Source organism: Chionomys nivalis, chromosome 24 (genome assembly GCF_950005125.1).
Source record: "Chionomys nivalis chromosome 24, mChiNiv1.1, whole genome shotgun sequence".
Classification (NCBI taxonomy): Eukaryota; Metazoa; Chordata; class Mammalia; order Rodentia; family Cricetidae; genus Chionomys; species Chionomys nivalis.
Genome location: NC_080109.1, coordinates 19,636,442 through 19,659,385, shown reverse-complemented (window position 1 = coordinate 19,659,385; position 22,944 = coordinate 19,636,442). Strand labels below are relative to the sequence as shown.

The following is a 22,944-nucleotide window of genomic DNA, read 5'->3' as shown; positions in this document are numbered from 1 at the left end:
TGTGGATCAGAAAGATGACTTTTTTTCGGTTTTGGGATTACTCTGGGTTCCCTTATAAAATATGTTGAAGTCATAACCTAAACTTAAGAGTTGTGTTAATATTATAGTTAGAAGAGAGTACATTTAGAACAATGAGTTCTTTGTCAGACATCTTTTTGCCAGTTGTCTGAAGCCCATTGGTCTCAGAGTACTGAGCATGTTCTGGAGGTGCATGGATAATGTTCATGGAGTATCACCTGTCAGTCTGAGGTATTCTCCTGCTTTTGATTTTTTTCTCCCTCACTTGTTACCGTATGAGAAATTGTTATCTATGCAACATATTTCAGACAGCAGTTTTTAAATTTGAAATGTCGACTTGCATTCGAGTAAAAAGGATTCTAAGTTTGTTCAGTCTGACCCAGTAATTGTGCTCTTTTTAAGAGATTCTTTTCTATCTACCCCTGTTATGCTTTTATGATTTTTGCAGGTTTATAATATAGATGTGTATACATGCTTGCTTATTTTTGTCTCTTGATAGAGTAACAAAAATTATATTTAGCTCTATGTATAGCTATTCGAGGAGATTGGGAATGATAGGAAAGATAAAAATGTGGATTATGTTTTTTGACGTTCATTTTGAAAATTATAGTGAGTTTTATTCAAAACACTGAGTTAATAAATGAATTTATTTACTGAAAATCTTTGAATATTTGCCTCTAGTTTGACTGATGTAATCTTTCACCTAGTAAACCTTGGTGCCTCTCAAATTCAACATGTTCAAAGCCAGTTCTAGTTCCCTTTATCAAGTCAGGCTTAGTTTTTGTGACTTTTGGTCAAAGACATCTTCCAGGTTCCCAAGGACAAAAATATAGTTATGAAAAAAAATTATATCATTGCCACCATCCTACTTTGTTAAATCCAGCCACAGCTGATTGCTCTGAAATTCCATTGACACTCCATTATCCTTTTTCAAGTGTCAGCTTGGCATTCACAAGAGGAAACTCCAAGTTTGCTATTCTCAATGGCCTTCAAGGGCTCCATAACCTGCTTTTCCTTTTCTTATTTCTTCTCACCACTGAGTCTATATCAGTAATAATCAAATGAATTGCCATGCATTAATCATAACAAGAACACATTTCCTGTGTGCCGGAAGCTGTTTGGGTACTGGCTTAAGAGCTTTGTGTATATTAACTTGTTAACTCCTGAGAACAACCTTCTCAGTTAAGTGTATTATATTAATTGGTATAGAAATTACTTATCTAAATTAATACATTTTGTAATAATAAGAGAAGCTTTCAAAGCTAGGTTATGTAGTTATGAGATTCTGTTCTTGGGTCCCCTGCTTTCCAGAGGCACCTTTCTTTTCAAGTAGCTCTTTCTGTTTCTAATTTTGTTTTTAGCATGCTATTGGCTTGTTATTGCTGTCTTCTCTGCAAGAAAAATCTCTTTCTACCATGAAATCAAATTTTCACTTTTATAGAGATTCAAGTTCCATAAAATCAGCCATAGGTATTTCATGCCATAGTATTTTCTTCTCTTGGGTTTCTATTTACTTTACCTCAGTATTTTAACACAGTTTTTCTTGGTACACAGTATTTATTTATTTATTTATTTATTTATTTATTTATTTATTTATTTATTTATTTATTTATTTTGGTTTTTCGAGACGGTTTCTCTGTGGCTTTGGAGCCTGTCCTGGAACTAGCTCTGTAGACCAGGCTGGTCTCGAACTCACAGAGATCCGCCTGCCTCTGCCTCCCAAGTGCTGGGATTAAAGGCGTGCGCCACCATCGCCCGGCCAGTGTTTATTTAATAAGTTTGGCTTTTCCTGTAGGATTCTAATATTAGTGTATCCAAGTCTTTCTCACTTCTGTTTCCCTTTTCAGCCTTGGTGAGATGCTAAGTGCTGGTCAGCAAATCCCATTGTGCTGTTTAGCTTTCCTTTACTGTTGCTTTAAGGTGCCTATCTGAGATAGGCAGTCTGTGAAGAGAAAATGCATTTTCAGCCATAGTTTCCAAGGATTCTGCCCATGATTTCTTGACTCTGTTACTTCTGGCAGGGAGCATGTGTCAGAACAATCTGCTTACTTGACAGTGGAGACAGAGCCCGAGGAACAGACTGGTACCTACAGTCCTCCCAAAGGCAGTCTCCCTCCCCACCTAAAACACCCCATTAAGTTTCCACCATCTTCTAATAGCGCCAAACTAAGGACTTAGCCTTCAACATGTCTTTGGGATACTATAGATCCAAATTATAGCCCCAAGCTGCTCTCTAACCTAACACAATGTTCTTCCATCTCAGCTCTGCCCCAATGTGACTGACTGTAGGGTCTATCTTACCTCACTTCTAAGATGTAGAAAAGAATATCTATATTTAGGACCATGCTGAGCATTGGAGATAATGACACAAATGTCTAGCAAGTCCTTTTGTTCTTACATGTCATGTTCTAAGTCTTGTTAATGGCTTCCTGACTTCTAATGCCTATGAGTCCTTCATTCATGGTCATCTTGAGAGCACAATCTCTTCTTTCTTCTTATAAGGTTATGATCAATTTGTTCAGACTGAAAAAAGATGAACTATTGTTTCATTTCCAGGATTTCTTTTACACCCTGTTTCATTGGTGCCACTATCATTAGCAGTGTGTTATCTTTTGACATGCTGCCTATTTATAATAGCAAACCAGCAGTGCCTTGTTCCCTCGCAACTCTTTGTTAGATGCCACCTGGTCTACATAATGCAGTTTCATCTAGTTTGTTGACTAGATAGATGAGAAGCGTTCAGTGTATACACTGCAATTTAAACTAATAGCTCTGACCAGTCCCTTAAAAGGTAGATTGGTAATACAGTTCAGTAGGTTTTTTCTTGCAATTGTAGGTTTGATGGCTGTTTTTCATTTAGGTTTTTGTTTACCATGTGTGCTTTTTATTCATGAATCTTTTCATCCTTTGCTTCCATCTGACACCATGTGTTTGAGGTTGCATTTTATGAATGTAAAACCATGAACATAATTACTAAATGATTTAGGTTTTATTTCTGTCTCATGTGTTCTTAAAAATACCAGCTGCTTAGTTGAAATGTAATTTAATTTGACTGACACTTGAGATTTATAGTTTCTAAACATGAATATATTTTCCTTGTTTGTTTTCATAAGCATTTTGGTTCATATGTTAATGTGTCTCTTGATTTCACTTTTCTTCTTCATCAATAAAACAACAAAAGGAAACCTGGAGGGGAATTGTTAAAATTTTGAAAACATTTTTTTAGAGTTCACACTTAAGCTCACAGAATTCTTTCTCATTTTGGTAGTTTTACATGTTCTATTTTAGGAGCTTTCATTTTGTTCACAGCTTTTGATAGTAATATAATGTTGCATTTTATTTGTGGAAACAGTTGCATGCTAGATATGTGAAGTAAATATTTCTCCTCAATTGCTTAATAAAGTCTTAAAAACTTAATGGCTGCTTTATTTCTGTGTACACCTAGCATGCTGTTGTTAATGCATTCATTCATGTTGGTGTGTCATAGTAACTTCAGGGTGAGGGTTTGGAGAGATGGCTGACGCAGCAGGTAACCTGCGAGCCTGGCACCCTGAGTTCCATCCCCTGATCCCATGGAAAGGTGGGAGAGAACTACTCCTGAGAGTTGTCCTCTGACCTCACAGGTGTACTATGGCACGTTGTGCACCCACATTCACATGCACCACCAGTATCATCACCACTACCACCAACATCACTACCAACAACAACAAGTAAATCTCAAAATAATTTTGGAATGAGAAAGCATCTTACGAAACTGATGATACTTTGGCTCTTCTCACCAGAAAACTTCTTAGGTAGATAGCGTCTAAGTGTTTAAACAGCCTTTGATAGCCTGTTTTGGAATTGGGATGATACATGTGGCTTGGTTTAAGATGAATAGAACATTAGTACTTAAGAAGTAAATAGATAGGTTAAGTACTCTGACCTGAGAACAACTGGTGAGGGTGGAGATGGTGCATAGATGGGACTTGAGGAACAGGGCACTTGGTAGTTAGTGTGGATTTTAGGACGTTCAAAGACAGAGTCTACTGGAGACATGGTAAACAGCAGGACTGAGGCCTCCATAGGGGAACAGTGCTTCTGATCTTTCTTTATTGCTATTGTGCATGGCATTCAGTGTCTCATTTGCTCTTTATTGTGGCTTCCGTGGTGGCTTTGTCAGCCCTAATATGCTATCAGAGAAGTAAAGTTAGCTTTAAAAAATTTAAACCTTGTATTTTAGATCAGCAGGAAATGGCTTTTGATATTGATTTAATCTTTTGTTTCTTAAGTGTGTCTGTGGTAAAAGGTGCTTCTTGATGTAAAAAGAAACACTTCTTGGTTACTTGGCTAGCTTTTAGGGGAAGAATTAAAATGGCCTCTGAAGTGTCAGAAAAACTAACAGGAACATCACCTATGCATGCTTTTATTAAATAAAACTGTAGAAGTCTGTATTATCATGGCAATATAATGAATGAGTGATAACATGGAGCGAGAGGCAGAAACTGCGGTGCTCCTCCAGAAGGTTCCAGACAGGAGCTTCTGTGAGGAAGAGGCCCACGTGTTTTCTTAGGAACTATTAGTTAGACAGTGAAATTGGGTGGGAATAAAAATCCACCTGAAAATAAGATACTGCACTTGTGTGTAAAAATGATAACTTTTGTTTCTTTTTTGTTTTGTTTTGAGACAGGGTTTCTCTGTGTAGCAACCCTGACTGACTGGCCTTGAACTCACAGAGATCCACCTACCTCTGCCACCCTGAGTGCCGGGATTAAAGGTGTGTGCTCCACCACCACCCAGCAAGCTATTTCTTTTAATTAGTTATTCAGAAAATCTTTCTGTCCAATTTTACTATTTATGTAAACTTTTAATCCAAATGAATGCTTTATTTACTTAACTCATTCAGTGACATTTATTTAATGATGTTCTACTTTGTATTGGGCTATTTTATAGATAATGGGGCCATAAATACGAACAGAGTATTACTGGCTGAAGACACTCATATCTCTCACATACTCAATTTTTAAAAAATGAGATGACAAAATTATTCAGACTTACCCACACATTGGGTAGTTTTAGAGAAGTCCATGGGTAGCTCGAGGAGACTTTGCTGGGCAAAGCTGACCTCCATGCACACATAGCCTCATTCTGTTTAGCTCATTTGTCAGAGTCAGAGAATCAGTAATGAAACATTGCTTTGACTCCTGAGAACTCAACCCGAGGTTTTCCTTGACGCTTTGGAACTTGATATAGGTTTTATTTCCATTAATTACAGCAGTTTTCAGTATTTTTAGTTCCGCTAACCAAATAAAACTAATATTAGACCTGGAAATTAAAAGAAATTATTTAGCCTGTATATAGAAAGCATTAATTATAAGGTGATGTATTTCAAGAGATTCTTGCCATATTAAATATTTAATATATAAAATTTTTGTAGTTTTTAAATGTAATTTATGTGTTTAAACATTCAAAATATTGAAAATATATGTAAACATATAGCATTATTATCATGCATATATTTTTCTACCTAATAGATGGGGACACTTTTCAAATCTTTCATGTTACAGACTTTTGCCACACAGCTAGCTGAATCCTCGTGGTCAGCAGTTGCTATTTTAGAGGCTTTAGAAAATATTAAGTAGCTCTCTAGTTTTGGAGGTTATCTGGCTGGAGGTTATTTTTAATTTTTTTTGAGAGAAATTTTATGTAACGTTGTTGAGCAAGTTGATCTAAGTTACTTTCATATGCCATGTTTCTATGTGTAAAGCATGGTTTTAAGCATTTAAAAATAAATTTAGGAAACCGAGAATTAAAAAAGAAAGTTAACTGGGTAGATAGATGACTTAAAAGATACATCCCTGTCCCCCCTCACTGTGAAGACTGATCTCAAGCACCATGCAAATTAAATATTGGGTAGGTGTGGCAGCCAAGGAGGAGACAGAGAATACCCAGGGCAAGCTGACTACCTAGACTAATTAGATCTGTGAGCTGTGGGTTTAAAAAGAGACCTTGCTTCCGAAAGTAAATAGTGATCAAGGAAGACAGCAATGTTGACCTTTGGTCTCCAGCGGTAGTCACATACAGTTATACTGTGTACATGTATGTACATGTATGTGAACATGCATACTGTATCCACCCCCTCAGATACAGAGAAAGTACTCAGCCTGAGTTTATACCACTAGTAGGTATCGTGATGGGATTTGAGTGCCTGGGGCCTAGTGATTACTCAGCCTGCTCACAGCAAGGTTCTGTTTTGGAAATAGACTCCTTATAGCTTTGCATCTTCTTAATACTTGTGCCATATCTCCAACCTTTATTTGCTGTGGATTCTCCTAACGCCCTGAATGAATTAGGAAAGTATCTAAAAAAACTCTTCAGTGGTCCCTTATAGACATCCATGTGTTTCAAGAACATCTGTGCTTTATTCCCACAAAGGCACAAGATAGGTTTCTTGACTTGTATCCATTTTTCCTCATCTTATGACTGTTTTCTCATCTGCAGGTTTTAAATGCACAGAGAGCAGGATACAAAGCAGCCATAGTTCACAATGTAGACTCTGATGACCTGATTAGCATGGGATCCAACGACAGTAAGTACAGGTATCACTTTTCTTGTCTCCTGATTGACAGATCATTTGAAATTAAAGTTAACAGAATTTGTTCTTTCATTTTCTGTTCAAACAGTAAAGTTTCTTTTTATTATCAGATAATTCCCAGTTGTTGGCCTTCATGGGATTGCTGTGGGGTATTCACCAGAGAAGACTGCTCAGGCATGGGTTTAAGCCAATAGAATGTCTTTATTAGCCAGCTGGCAACTACACTGCATGTTCAGATCCCAGTGTAGCCCCGGGGTCTTCCTCAGGATGAGCTTTTAAGTACGTAACCCATGTTCTGGGCTGACATATTTCATTTAACGAGAACAGTTAGCCAGAAGCAGAACTACAGTTAGAGACTTTCCCAGAACCATGGACTTTGATGGATTAGGTGTTTGTTTTAGTTTTGGCAGGGAATGCTGTCTATGTGCTTAGTTTTACACCCTGAATGACACTTCCATCTTGGAGTCATTTGTGCTAAAGTTTCTAGGCTTACTAAAGTCTGGGGCCCTTTAGAGCATAATTTTAATTCCCAAGTGAAGTAGAATTGACTTCTCCTTTTTCTGAACAGGGAATGGTTTTGTTTTGTTTTGCTTTGCTTCTTTATTTATTGATTTGTAGATATTTTCTTTAAAAAAGAATTCAAAGGCCATAAACAGTGATTTCATTACTTGTTAAGAATGCCATGGAAGGCCTGTGAGAGCGCTTAGTGAACAAAGACATTGTTGTCAGGACTGACGAGCTAAGTTCAGTCTTCTCAAACCACATAAGGAAGAGAATCCATTCCTGAAAGTTGTCCTGTTAACTCCACATGCATGCTATGGGACACACACACACACACACACACACACACACACACACACTAAATGTAATAAAAATTAAGGAATGCTATAGAAGCATTTTTTTGTAATTAGATATACACAGCATTACGTTTTAAGATGTATAGAGTACTATATTCTGGTAAAATTTCAAAGCTTTGTACATTATTCTTTCTTTCATATGTTTTGGGCATGTACATGCTTTGGTGTGTGTGTGTGTGTGTGTGTGTGTGTGTGTGTTAGTCCAGCAGTCCAAAATCAGGTGTCTTTTCCTATTGCTCCTCACTGTATTTTACCCTATAGATACGGTGTTTTGTTGCCCGTGTATCTGTGTACCACGTGTGTACTCTGTCCAGAGAGGCCTAAAAGAGGGCATTGGATCCCCAAGAACTGGAGTGTAAACAGTTTTGAGCTGTCATGTGGGTGCTAGGAATAGAATATGGGTCCTGTGGAAGAGCAGGCAAGTAGTCTTGACTGCTGGGCCATCTCTCCAGCCCTTTCACCTTATTTCTTTGAGATTTTCCTCTGAACCCAGAACCTAGAACCTAGATTGCTGCCCAGCAAGCCCCAGGGATCCTCCTGTTCCTGTCTTCTACTACAGAAACTACAGTACTGAATTAGACTTTTTATATAGGTGTTGGATACCCAAACTCAATTTAGATCTCCCTAAATAAAGCAAACCCTTTATCCATTTTACCAGTCCCTGTGTGGATGGATGGCTGCATGGCTGCATGGATTCATGCCTGCCTGCCTGCCTGCCTTCTTCCCTCTGTCCCTTCCTTCTTTCCTCCCCTCTTCCTCCTCCTCTTTTTATTTTTTGAGACAGGGTCTCTCTGTATGTCTTCCTGGCTATTCTGGAACTCACTATATAGACCAGGCTGGCCTAGAGCTCCCAGAAATCTTTCTGCATCTGCCTCCCAGGTACTGGGATTAAAGGTGTGTGCCACTATGCCCAGCCTCCAATATACTTTCTTGTATCAGTTGGTCTTTTACATCATGTGGATGCATTCATAATTTATTTGAAATGAGAATATTTTCTTATTCTGAATATTAGTTCACAGGAAAAATGAGCCAACTTTAAGGAGCTAAAAAGACCTTTTCAATGATTTTGTTTTTTTTTTTTTTGAGATATGGTACTATGTAGCCATAGTGAACTCTTATGGATCTACACCTACCTGTCTCTGCCTTCAAGGTGCTATGATTAGAGGTGTGTAACACCATGCTCGTCTACCCAGGGAGTTCTTTAAAAGCTGTATCCTTCACTCAATGTGTGACTGCTAAAGCTCTGGAGGGAACCATATCCTCCTGCTTGTTGGGAAGTCAGACTGTACCTGAAGCTGGGGTGCAGTGGGGTATAGCAATCCTGCTCCCCCCCAGAGAGAGCCGTTACAGCTGAGCTCTGTCCAGTTCCCCTGCGGGAACATCGTAGCAGAGCTCTCTGTTCCTTCTTCTGCTCCCACCCAAGATGCTACTTCTGTTTTACTCGGCTCAAGGGAAAACCCCTGTAGAAATGTAGCCCTCTCCTCCTGCTCCAGCAATAGGGGAATGCCTCAGCAAAGGTTCTTCTGCTTCAAGCTGATGAAAAACTCTTTTAAGAAAGATTTGTTTGTGAAGGGGGAGTCCAGGAGAGTGGCTGCCCTTGCCAGGGTGGGAACGGACACTTTGTAGGGGCACAGTTTTCCCAGGGAGAAGATTTTTCTGCTCAGGGATTGGCTGGTTTAGTTGGTAAGGGGCAGTGTTGGCTCTGGTTTCAGGGCCAAACTGTGTTTCTTTCACTGTCCTTTTTAGCCTTTTGGCTCTAATTGCAGGACTAGAGCATGTTTCTTTCATAGACTTTGGTTCTAGGACGAAGTATGTTCCTTTGGCTCTGGTTTCAGGGCCAGGGTGGGTTTCGTTCGCTAGCTTAGGTTTCAGGGGCAGGGTGGTGTGTTTTGGCTGGCCCTTTGCCCCTACACAATGTAGTTTCCACAATTCAGGACTATCATATATATTTTTTTATTAAAAAATTTTAAGAACTTCATATATGAATTCTGTTTACATCATTTCTATCCCTCCCTCTCTTCTCTCCAATGTCTCTTATGTTCCCCTCTCCCTAATTATTTTCTCTCCTCTAATTGTTATTGTTTTACACACACACAACCTGCTGATCTATATAGTGTTGTTTTTATGTACATGTATTTAGGGCTGACCACTTGGGAATTAAATACCTATTGACCTCATGCTGGAGAAAACGTATTTCTCTCTCTCTCTCTCTCTCTCTCTCTCTCTCTCTCTCTCTCTCTCTCTCTCTCTCTCTCTCTCTCTCACTCTTGGCAGCCATTGATTTCTTACAGCCCCTCATGTAGACGTGGAACCTTGTGATCTTTTCTGATCAATGCTGACACGTCAGCTGGGGTTGTCTTTGTGCAGGTCTTGCTTGAACAACCATATTTCTTGGGTACAGTTTTCCTGTCTTGTCTAGAAGATATTATCTTGCATCAGGCATCCCGGTCCCCTGTCTTTTAGAATCTTTCTGCCCTTCCTTACTCAATTTTCTTGAACCTTAGGCATAGAGTTGTATTGTAGATGTATCAGTTGAGATTTGGCATTCCAGTCGCTTGTGCTCTGTGTTTTGACCAGTTGTGGATCTCTGCAGTGGTCTCTGTCTGCTGCAAAGAGAAGCTTCTTTGCCAGGGTGAGAGCTTCACTGACCTGTGGGTGTAGGGATAAGTATTTAGAATGCAGTTAGGATTATGCTGCTTTAGGAAAGTGGCCGTAGTAGGTTCTCCACCAGAGTCCATCACCTCACCAGCCACGGATGGTGCTGGGTTTGCAGTACTGGGCCCGAAGTTTGTCCTATTGAGCAGAAGTCCAGTTAGAGAGCTCTCGTTATCCTGACGCATGTGCCATTGCTGTGCCACTGCTGTGCAAAAGACTGGAGATTTGACTTTTCTTTTCTCTCTTTAAAATTCCCTCCTTTAAGTTTTAAAATCTCAGTTGATACATCCTAACTCAGGTAACATATGTGATTTGTGTACATTATTGACAAAATAAAAGAAGGCTTCCTTTGACCAGAATTCTAATTCAAACTCAAGCCTTTTAATGTGAGGACTGTTCTGATTCTTTCTTGAATCAGTAGATGTCAGTCATTACTAACAATTATAAGTCAATAGCTTCAAGTCTCTCTCACACTTTATCACAGTATCTTCATGAAAGAATAAAATCTCTTACAAAGGGAATGTAATTCTAAGCTTTGTCAAAAAAAATTTAGGGCTGGTGATTGGGCTCATTGGGTAAAGTACTTTGTCAGCCAAACAATCTGAGCTCCACCATCAGAGAAGTTCTTGCAGGAGATGGGACAAATACAGAGACCCACAGTCAGACATTATGCAAAGATTGAGAGATCCTTGGAATATTCAGCCCTAAATGGGCTATCTTCATCAAATCTCCCCCTGAAGAAGATTGTTTTTATTTGTGTTTCCGATTATTTTATTTCCAAACCTGAGTAGTAGATAATTTTAAAAACAAAAATCTTTTTTTTTTCTTTTTGTGTGACATTTCATTTTGGCTTTAAATACAGAGGTCAGAATCAAGTTTCTGGGAAAAGCAGTCAGAAGCTAGCTCTGCTGTAACCTCTAGGAGGAAGTCGGAACTCCCTTAGCTCTTTGCCTCATGCCAGTTTGTCCCTGTCACCATTTCCCGCTTGAGAGCCAGGGTCATGGTGCTGTCTCTTAGACTCCTTTAAAATGGTTTTACATCGGTGGCTTAACTCTGTCTTGGAATTGGGTATGTAAAGTAAAATTTTTCCTCTTTACTTAGGAGTTAGATAATTTGTGGGAAGGAAGGCTGAAATATTGCCATCTTCTTTGTTCTTTGATAGTTAAAGTTTTATGTATTTAGGAGAGTAAGTAAAATGGAAATATTAAAGATAAAAACTTATGTTTCTGTTCTGTAAGACGTTGAGAGAACTGAGTGAGTGTGTGTTTGTGTGTGTGTGTGTGTGTGTGTGTGAGAGAGAGAGAGAGCAGCATTGCCCTTGTCTCGTCATGCGGTGCTTCTGAACACTGGTGTGAGTATAAATCTGCAATCTGGCGGGTCAGATAGTAGGCCATGGACTCTGAATGTGATTGCTTCCAATTGCATTTGCTGCTGTTAGACAGAACCTTAAATGCTAGCTTTTTACAAATAAACTTAACTGTTCTTTTACACAGTTGAAACATTAAAGAAAATTGACATTCCATCTGTCTTCATTGGTGAGTCATCAGCTAATTCCCTGAAAGATGAATTCACATATGAAAAAGGGTAAGTAATGAATATCAAAAATATCATGTAACTTCACATTGTTCCTTATATTAGACTAGAATTATATAATTTTAGTTACATTGATAATAATTTATTTAGAGATAAGATCTTACTATATAGCCCTGGCTGGCCTGGAAAAGATTATTTTATTATGTGCTCATAGATTGCACTAAATTATCTCTTCTTAATATAAATCACTGTATTGTAAGTAATTGTTTCTTTTGTATTTGATTATGTATTAAAAATATGTTCATGCTATAGAGATTTGCTTATGTGGCTAAACATAAGTTTTCCATTTATGGCTTCTTTTCAAGTTTCTGATAAGTATTTTATTGGTTACAATTATTGATAGACTTTACTCTGTCATTACATTTTCTAAGGAGAGTTTAATTTGCATAAATGAAAGCTTATTTTATATGGTGATGTTAATCTGTGATTGCCAAAATTATTTTATGGTTGATAATAATTTTTCTATTACACATGTGAACGGCTTCGCCTTTCCTTTCTAATTTTTCTTGAGTTGCTTTCTGTCATCTAAATGCACTGACAGTACCTTTAACACATGGTAATCAGTAGAGATAGTGGGTATCTTTACCTTGTACATTAGTGAGATAGTTTGTTTCAAAATAGGAATCTAACTTTTAATCATATTAAGAATAAATTTCACTTTATTTTTTTAAACACTGTCTAATTAATTTAATCACTGTGAAAAATAATAGCATGTAGGGGCACTGAAGAGATGTCTCAGAAATTAAGGGGGTATACTGCTCTTGTGGAGAACCTGAGTTCAGTTTCCAGCATGTGCATCTGTATCCAACATTTGAGCTCATCACAGGTTGTTTCTTTGATAATTGGATGGATCAAAGACTCTGGTGTGTGGTTCTGAAAGCTCTGTACTTTATTGGCTGGTGCCAGAAAGAGATGAGGCAAGGCTGTGTGTGTCAGTGGGGAGCCTAGGAAATTAGCAATTTGTTTTCACATGTAGGCCTTGACATCACGTTTGAAATTAACCTGAAAATACAAACACAGAATAAACCTTATTTCCTCCATTGCACATTTCTGTGCTTCAAAGATCAATATTAACTGCATGGCCATAGAATGTGATGTGGTAAGAAATTACTAGAATTGCTTAAGTACCTCTTTGTTGTTCTTGTTCCCCAAATTGAGATTAATCTGGGGTGAATCTGTAGGTTACCACCAACAATGGTCTGAGCCCTCCCGCATCCATCACTAGTTAAGAAAATGTCCCACAGGCTTGCCTATGACCAATCTTAGAGATTTTCTGGATTGTGGCTCTCTCTTCTCAGATAACTAACTTTTATGAAGTTGACAATGAACTAGCCAGGACAACCTGTAATTCAAGATGCGTAAAATACTTAATCAATTTCAGACTATACTTATCGTAGAATGTCTTGACCATAGCTAAAGTGATTTGAAAGGTGGCAGGCTAGCATGAATAGGACATGTAGAACTTTAGGTTTAGAATCCAGACCACTGAATCCCAGCAGTGCCTCTGGGAATGTCTGTAGTGAATTCCAGACCATGTTTATTCTAACGTGTGTTAATTTTACTTTATTGGAACTTCCTGATGTGCTTTTTTATAACTTGTTTCTTCTTGCCTAGCAAGTTATTTCTAAGCAAGTCATCATGCTAAATCACAGAACCATGTTTGTTTTGTCATATGGGGGAAATATTTCTATGTAAGTCATAAACACGAAGAAAAGAGAAATTGGAGTACAGGAAGTATAAGCGAACTGCTGAAAGATGAAGAAGCTGTCATCGATTAGTCAGTAGAGCAGTCGCACTGTTAATTGTCGCATGTCGGTGGGGATGTGGCAGTGACGTGCCAGAAGACGGATGGCTCACACAAGTGGCACCACTGGTGTAGTGCAGAGGGTTTGTGCCCAGATGAAATTATTTTCTGAAATGGCCTTTTGCTGGAAGACATGATGAGGCAGGTCCCAAGCCTGCTGCCGGTTTCTTCTTTCTGCACCAATGCTGGTATCACCTAGGTATTTTAAGCAAAGCTACAAAAATTCATGTGAAATAATTTATTATCTTCTATTCTGCTGAAAGTTACACTGTATTCTTGCAATCCTTGCGAGTTTTTGGAGGGTATTTGCATTATTTGGGAGAAATCCCTGGCATTGTTTATACTTGTTGCAGTTTAATTGAATTCCTTAGGTGCAAATTTGACAAATGATAGTAGTAAAAACAGTTTGGAAGTCAAAATAGTTTATTTTTTTCATAAGTACTGTGAATCCTAAAGACCTCTGTTAGTGGGGAAAGAAGCAACTTGGTTCTTTGTTTTTGTCGTTGTTGTATACTGACTGTCATTACTTTACCTGAACTGAGCATGTGGCATCATCACCTCAACAAAATCACCTAGCAGTGAGGAGTAGGGTAAGATGGCTGCCTCTGCTGTGGTCTAGTACCGCAGTCCTTCCAAAGGAGAGAACATCCACACTGCTGAGTGCTGTAGGCCCCTCCTTAGCCTAGGGGACTTGTAAAGCGATGCTTCCATGCTGTGTAAAGTGTGGCCACACATGACATGCACGTCAGTGAACTCAACTCTGACCGTTGTTTGCACCTAGTAGGGTTCCAGCTGTTTAGTAATAGTGAAGTCACAGCTCCAACAGCATGGTTGTAACAAAGAGGAGTGAGAGATGGAATACCTGCTGGTTTCCATTCCCACAACATACATATTTCTGCAGCCAAACTGTGGAGAACATGGAAGTGTACAAGAAATCACTCCTAGAAATTTCTTGAGATGTTTTCATGGCATATCTCACAGATGAATGCAGGGGCACAGGGACTGTGTGTATTGTCCTAGGTACAAAGGGTGAAGTATATAAGGAGGAGGGGCTATAATTTGTATCAGTAATTTCTCTAGAGCAGTGGTTCTCAACCTGTGGGTTGTGACCCCTTTGGGTTCAAATATCAGATATCTTGCATATCAGATATTTACATTATGATTCATAACAGTAGCAAAATTATAGTTATAAAGTATCAATGAAATAACTTTTTGACTAGGGGTCACCACAACATAAGGAGCTGTATTAAGGGGTCACACATTAGGAAGGTTGAGGATTACTGCTGTAGAGTGTCTGTAAAAAAAGGTGTATTTATTTTTATTTTATACTCATGAGTGTTTGTCAACATATATGTATGTGCACACGTGCATGTCTGATGCCTCCAAAGGCCATAAGAGGGCATGTGATCTTTTAGCTGGAGTTAGACGTGGTTATGAGTCACCCAGTATAGAAAGTAGAAGTTGAAGCCAGTCCCTCTGCAAGAGCAACAAGTGCTCTTAAGCACTGAGCTGTCATCTCTCCGGCCCGAGTCCATAGAGTTTTTATGTTGGTAGGAACAGTGAATGAGGTAGAGGTTCTTATTATGCATTACTCAGGTGCTACTTTTTTTTTTTAAAGGTTTATTATTTTGTTTCTGTTTTTTTTCTTTGAATGTGTGTATGCTCACCATGTGTGTATCTAGTGTCCATGGAGGTCATAAGAAGGTGTTGGGTCCCCTATAGCTGGAGTTATGAATGGTTGTGGACCATCACGTGGATGCCGGGACTCAAAACCAGGTCCTCGCCAACAGCACCAAGTACTCTTAACCACTGAACCATCTCTCTAGCCCTACAGTTTCTGTTATGCTGATGTTACATATAAAATACAACTCTCACATAGTTCACTGCATTCAGTAAATAATATTCCCTCAGGGGTTATTCTGAAAAATATGCAAAATAGACTTTAAAAATATAAAAAGTATCCCTTAAACCAGTGTTTTTTTAAACCTTCCTAATGCTGTGACCCTTTAATACAGTCCCTCATGTTGTGGTGTCTCTCAACCATAGAATTGTTTTTGTTGCTACTTCATAATTGTAATTTTGCTTCTGTAATGAATTGTAATGTAAACATCTGTGTTTTCTGATGGTCTTAGATGACCTTGTGAGAGGGCTGTCTGACCCCCAGGTTGAGAACATCTGTCTTAAATTATGTAAGTCATATCTTAGAAAATGAGATGTGCAAAGTAGATTTGAATTTAGTGGCTATGTCATTTATCTTTTTAAAATAGCATAACTTGATAATTGTTACTAACTCTCAATTATTAATTTTTCTTTCTTCTAGGGGCCATGTAATCTTAGTTCCAGAACTGAGTCTTCCTTTGGAGTACTATCTGATTCCTTTCCTCATCATAGTGGGCATCTGCCTCATCCTGATAGTCATTTTTATGGTAGGTCAGTTAACTCCTAGTAATTATGAAAAATACTATGGGTAGATCAAAAAACTATTGACAAATTAAGTAAGAGAAACCTTATAAGTACATGTGGAATATGTCTATTTATGTAAAGTTCTAGAGAAGGCAAATATAGTGTGAATGAATGAGAGAAAGAAAGAACGAACAGTAATTGTGTATGAGGCCCTGGGGATGGGTAAAGGATTACTGGAAGGGTAGGAGGGAACTTTCTCCCGGGTGAGAACCATGTTCTGTATCTAGATAGAAATTTGCTGTACACAAATGCATAGCATTTGTTTGAATCTATTAAATTGTATATGCGTGCATATTGTATGTGTATACACACATTATTTGGGGGGCATATACTGACATCTATAGCTTAGGTTGAAATGGATTATAAAAACTAAGGAGGACTGGAGAGATGCTCAGTGAGAAAGAGCACTTGTTCTTTACAGAAGACTGTGTTCAGTTCCCATCACCTACGTGGTTCACAACCATCTGTAACTCCAGTTCCAGGGGATCTGATACCCTCTTCTGACTTTCTTGGGCACCAGGCATGCATGTAGTGCACACATACATACAGACAAAACACTCATACACTTAAAAAATGAAATAATGAAAAAAACTATGGAGAAAAAAAGTAAGACATATGAATTCGCATACAGAAATGAAGTATCATTTGTAGAGTCTAGGTAGTGGTATATTGATATCAGCAAATTCTCCAAGTTCATCTAGAAGTGAATTTGAGAAAATTCATATTAAAATGTGAAGAAAAAACATTAGGAGGGCTTAAACTAAAGGGATAATGCATGATTTCTTTTTCTTTTTTTTGAATTTTCGAGACAGGGTTTCGCTGTAGTTTTTGGTTCCTGTCCTGGAACTAGCTCTTGTAGATCAGGCTGGCCTCGAACTCACAGAGATCCGCCTACCTCTGCCTCCCGAGTGCTGGTATTAAAGGCATGCGCCACCACCGCCCGGTGGATGCATGGTTTCTTTAAGACCATCATAAAGAGTATGGTTGCAGAACTCTAGAGGTCCAAGTTATTTTCAAAATGATACTAAAATAATATTGGCCTGTGTCATGCTTAATTCTTCTTCTTCTTTTTTTTTTTTAAGAAAAGATAGTGTTTCACTGTGTATCCCTGGCTGACCTGGAACTCACTATGTAGACTCAGAGATCTGTGCACCTTTGCCTCCCTGGTGCTGGGATTACAGGTGTGTGACACCACACCTGGCTAAGTCCTAATTCTTTTGGGATTATGTTGAAGACATTTCTAGAGGCTCTATGATATGTGATATAAAAGTTTTTGAAGAGAAAATAGACATACAATTATTCTATATTCTTTATTCAAATATTAAGAGAAAAATTCAAATAATATAAAAACCTTTCTTGTTCTTTTAGTCTGTTAGCAGCAGTGGTTACCTGTACAAGACTGGGTCTGTCAGCATTCCATCATGGAGTGTGGTGGTCTCGTCTTGTTGAGGGTTTGTAGGCAGTTAGCAGGTAGGGGCGAGGTCTCATTAGGTGTCACCCTCCCTGAGGTTTGCATGCAGTTAAAAGAGGAAGAAATGTTTCTTCTCAGTGCTATAGCCACTGGTAAGTTGCCCATGCTGCTCGAAATAACCTGTACCCACAACATGAGGAACTGTGTTAAAGAGTTGAAGGGTCACGACATTAGGAAGGTTGGGAACAACTGGTATTAAAGGGTCAGAGCGTTAGGAAGGTGGAGAACCACTGGGCTAAACTTATCTCCCCAGCCGTTTTCCTCGTAAGAGTTTCAGAATTTCAAGTTTTACCTTAAAGTCTTTGATTCAATTAGAGTTGATTTTTGTGCAGAATGAAATCAGAGATGCGGTTTCATTCTTCTACATATGGATGGCCTGGATTCCTTGCACTGTTTGTCGAAAAGGCATCTTTTTTTTCAGTATTGTTTTTAGAACATATGTCAAAAATCATGCAGTTGGTGTTGTGTGGGTTTGTATTTGGTCCTCTGTTCCATTGATGTGTTTGACAGTACCATGCTGTCTTTGCTGCTATAGTGTTGTAGTATAACTTAAAATCAGGGATGGTGATGCCTCCAGCATTATTTATTTTGCTCAGGATTTCTTTGGATTTTTATTTTATGTTTTCATATGAATTTTAAGTCTATTTTTTCTCTTTCTGTGAACATTGAGAATGGCATTAGAATGTTGGTAGGCTCACATTGAGTCTGTAGCTTGCTTTTGGTGGAGTGACCATTTTTCACAATATTGTTTCTCAGTTTCTCTAAGTCCTTTATCTTCACTTTCTTGTGGTATGCACAAACATTTCCTGTGCCTTAGTTCTTATCTTAGCCCCTTCCATCCTGTGGACTTTAGGCTGGCCTCTTGAACACTGTCATGCTAATTTATTTTTTCTCGTGACGTTTGAATGTACTGATTGCTCACCTGCATCCTCATCCTTTACATTCTTTCTTCTGGTTGCTCAAGTATCTTATTGGTGCTTTCCACTGTGTTTTCTTTCTTTCTTAAAAATTTCAACTGTTTCTATTTAGTTTCTGAAATCTAGATTTTTTTCTGATCTTGTTTATCATATTATGACTTTTCATTCATATTGTTAACTTTCTGATCTTTCCTCTCTTGCTGATTATCCTTCCCAGATTCTGGATTGAGTTAATCTGCACACTTGTGTAGTATTCCAGGTCACTGATCATCTTCACTGCTGAACTTCTGACATTTTCAGTCAGCAGTTTAAGTATCTTTCAGTTCAGTGGCTGATGATATAGGATATTGTAATGGAGTCATGCTGCCTTGATATTTCTTGTACGTATGTTATACATTTGTTTGTGTAGATTTCTAGTTTTATTTGGGGATTTTTTTTTTCTTGAAGGCTCAAACCTCAGTACCACTCAAGAGAAAACAAACAGCATCAAACCATGTAAGATGCAGACACACACTAAAATAGGTCAAACCCTGCCCACTTGATCACCAATGATCATGAAACAGTGAATGGGAAAACTAGTTCTGAATGTACCAGGAAAATTTGTTTTAGGTAATTATAAAAAAATTATAGGTGAATGAAATGAAGAAGACAGGAAAAGGGGGGAAATGGAGGAGGAGCAAGATTAATTAAAAGGGAAAAAAGACAGAAAATAATGGTTCTAGAAGGGAAGAGGAAAGAGCATGAGATTACAAACAACCCAAAAGCATCAAGATTTTACAATAATGGCAAAATTAGATAAAAGAAGTAAAATGTAAAAACTTGGGTGGGCAAGATGACTTAGAGAGTAAGGGTGCATGTTGTAATACCTGACAGTCTGCGTTTGATCCCTGGGACCCATATGCTGGAAGGAGAGAACCAATGTTGTGTACACACACACACCCCACTTAAATGACAGATACATGTGAGTTCTTACAACAAGAGAAAATGGTATTAAAAGTATAGTAGAGAAGGGGAAAGGTGGAAACATGGTAGAAGGGACAAGATAGGGAAAGGAAAAGATTATTCAACAATGGAAAAAGCACAAACAAAACTTAGAAGAATGTACAATGGGGAATTTAAAAAGAATCAACTTTCACTGCTAAAACTGATGTGAAAAGTAAAGAACTAAAAATAAAAACAGGGGCTGGGGAGATGGCTTGGCCAGCAGAGTGCCCAAGGTCCAAGCATAAGGACCAGTGTCATCTTCAGCATCCAGAAGCTCTTGCCTGCTGTCCCAGTGTGTCCTGAGGCCCATCCGTCTTCACCTCATGTGTGAGCTCCAGTTTCAGTGTGAGACCCTGACTCAGAAAAGTAGGGTAGATATTGAGGAAGACACCTTTCTAGCTCTGACCTACACACATTCATACATGTGCACCAGGACACACATATGCATACATATGAACATGTACATACAGACAAAAAGCAAAGAAAACTCAGAAGCATGGTGGGGGAGGGATGAAGTGCTGGAGTTCTAAACCTTGCAGACTACCAGTTAAGTGCATGAGATGTGCGGGTGGGTGGGGAGGCATGTGCAGAGGGCCAGGTGAACTTGCCTCTTGTCAGTCATGTGATTTCTGCTGGTGTTAGTCTGTTGTCTCCACTAATAGAGCTTTCTTTATTTCTTTACCAGGGGCCTCTGCCGGTCACAGTTAGCTTAGCAGTCTGTGGGCTAGCAAGTCTTCTCACTCTCTTGAGTTTCCCTAGATTATATCCAAGGGAGTAGCTAATGTTCTAGCAGGGGTCATCTCTCAAATATATTAAATGCATAAGAATCAGCCACAGCTTTGAGATGTGTACAGAGGAAGGACCTGTGTTCTTATGTTCATGATCTAAGTGTTAGTCCCCATGCTGGAGGACTTCCGAGTCTTTGGGTTCTGTAGTTATGGATAGTAGACAGGCAACTAAAGAGTCAGATCCCATGCCCAGAGCTATCAGACAGTATGGTTATTTCCATCACTGCACCTGTTTTGGCCAGCAAAAGTGGGCTTATTCAGTGCTCTGAGCCAACCCTCCTGTAGGTTACAATTTCAGCTCATCAGCATCTGGCTTTCCTGCTTTTTATAAGTGTCTTCCTGCTTTTTATAAGTCTCTTGCCCAAGGGCTATGCCATGTTAAATTATAACTCCCTGGCTTGTGGTTGTTCTCTATTCCCAGGCCCCTAATCTTGCTCAGTTTTAAACATAGATTCCCTGTCAAAAGCTCACCCTCTAGTTGTAGTGATAAAATGGGGTTCCTCTCTACTACACTGGCTGCCAGGGAGATCATTCTTACCTAAACCAGAAATCGCACTGCAGGCTGGTGAGGGCTATAGGTTTGTCCCTAGGACAAGTCTCTTTTCACCATGGTCATCCAGCTTATTTTTAAGAGATGAGGTGGTCATGTCTTCTCTCCTCACCAGTAAGCCATGATTGGGATTATGGTTGGCGGAACTGTGTGTCTGTGTGTGTGTCCCCATCCGCTTCTCTACGTTGTCCCGGGTGCTGTTGCTGCCATTCTGAGTTTCTGAAGCTGACTTCCACTTTCTTCCTCTCTACCTGCTTTCTTGGAAGCAGCTCCACTCTTTTTCATCCCGATGTCTCTCCTTAACAGTCACAGGGAGGCAGCGTAAAGGCCTCCATTTCTCCTGGAAGGCCTCGGCTTCTTACTGCATTATATTTTTTAGGAAGCTATCCAGTGTAGTGTGACAAAGTGATTTCAGTTCTTCATATACTTCACTAACAGCTTTAAGACAATTTCGGTCACATGTGGAATGAGTTTTGTCTATTCTTAACCATCTGTTGTTGTTAGACGTTTATGTGATTTAATTGTCTTTCAAAGAAGTAGAGTTTCATTCCACATTTATGATAAACCAGGTCCACACTGCTCTGGAATTTATATATTTATCAGTGAACAAAATACATAAAAATATTTTTTCTTATTCTTTCATTCATTCATTTTTTTGAGATAGGGTTTCTCTGTGTAGCCCTAACTGTTCTGGAACTCTCTATGTAGAACAGGCTAGTCTTGAACTTACTGAGATTTACCTGCTTCTGCCTCCCCAGGTACTGGGATTAAAGGTGTGTGTACTACCATACCTGGCTAAAAGTTCCTCCCTCCCTCCCTCCCTCCCTCCCTCCCTCCCTCCCTCCCTCCCTCCCTCCCTCCCTCCCTCCCTCCCTCTCTTTCTCCTTTTTTTCTTTTGTTCCTAGAGTCATTTTTTTTTCACTGCCCTTATTTACACTGTTGTCCCTTAGGGGATTTAGATGAAGTAAAGTCTTTTTTATTTTTTTTTTTAAAAAATTGCATTTTATTTTTGAGATTATAATTTGGTTACATTTCTCCCTTTCCTTTCCCCCCTCAAACCCTCCCATATACTCCTCCCTGCTTTCCTTCAAATTCATGACCTATTTTCTTAAAGCTAATTGTTATTGCATACATATAAGTATGGATGTAAGTAAGATATATATACACTCCTAAATATAACCTGTTAAGTTCATATAATGCTCCTAATACGAATGTTTTGGGGGCTGTTTGGTATTGGACAGCCAGTCGGTGTGCTCTTCCTTAGGGAGGACCACTTCTCCTATTCCCAGCTTTCCTCATGGCTAGCATTCTCCATCCAGTTTGGTATGTTCATTGTTGTCATCTTTGTTCAGCTCACATTTGGGCAGTGTCTTGGTGAGACTTCATGGGTGTATCTTCTGGTGTTACTAGGGAGCAAACTCCCTAATCCTTGGGCTCTTAAAATCTTTCTGTTCTCTTTTCTGCAGAGAGGGAGTGTTTGTTGATAGATCCACTGGGACTGGGCTGCACAACTTATTTAAGGTTTCATCCCTGTGTAAGACATTTCTAATTATTTTAGTTTTTCTTTCTATGTGAAGGGAACTCAATTCCATCTTTTCTCTGTTCTTTTGCTCCTTCTGTCTTAGGAGAGAAGAAAATTACCCCTGTGGTACATTTGGAGGATTAAGTAGGCGTACTTGGCTATACTCCAACCTACTATCACCTGTGGCTGTTGTTCAGCTCCTCAGGGTTGGTTCCACAGTAGCCACACCATCTCAAAGCTGCCGTCAGATATTTGAGTGGTTAAGGGTGTCTAATTGTATGGCTCAGTGAACAGCTCTCTTCCTCCAGTGAGTTAGTGTTTCACCTTCCTCCATAATTCATGGTCTTTTCTGGGCTGCTGAGATTCTAGGTGGTAAAGAGGCTTCACCAGAAACCTGTTACCCATTGTGAGTTGCTTTGTGATTCACAGATTACTTAAGTTTTAAGCTTCAGACATGTTTTTTTTTCCCCAGTGTCTTTTCCTATACATTTCTAATGTAGTTGTATTAAGGTCAGAAAACATGTTATGAGCTCTTTTTTTTTTTTTTTTTTTTTTTGTTTTGTTTTGTTTTTCGAGACAGGGTTTCTCTGTGGTTTTGGAGCCTGTCCTGGAACTAGCTCTTGTAGACCAGGCTGGACTCGAACTCACAGAGATCCGCCTGCCTCTGCCTCCCGAGTGCTGGGATTAAAGGCGTGCGCCACCACCGCCCGGCCATGTTATGAGCTCTTATGTAATTTTCAAACACCCA

General features: G+C 39.1%; 1 protein-coding gene across 2 annotated transcripts in view; it reads left to right on the top strand.

Moving 5' to 3' along the window:
• The window catches only part of Rnf13 (ring finger protein 13), an 80,636-nt gene that overhangs the window by 43,724 nt on the left and 13,968 nt on the right, over positions 1 to 22,944 (top strand). For both annotated transcript variants that reach the window (XM_057757250.1, XM_057757251.1), the window contains 3 exons: positions 6,499 to 6,586; positions 11,598 to 11,688; positions 15,822 to 15,927. In XM_057757250.1, coding sequence (XP_057613233.1) covers positions 6,499 to 6,586; positions 11,598 to 11,688; positions 15,822 to 15,927 — 285 coding nt within the window. The remainder of the gene's footprint in view (positions 1 to 6,498; positions 6,587 to 11,597; positions 11,689 to 15,821; positions 15,928 to 22,944) is intronic.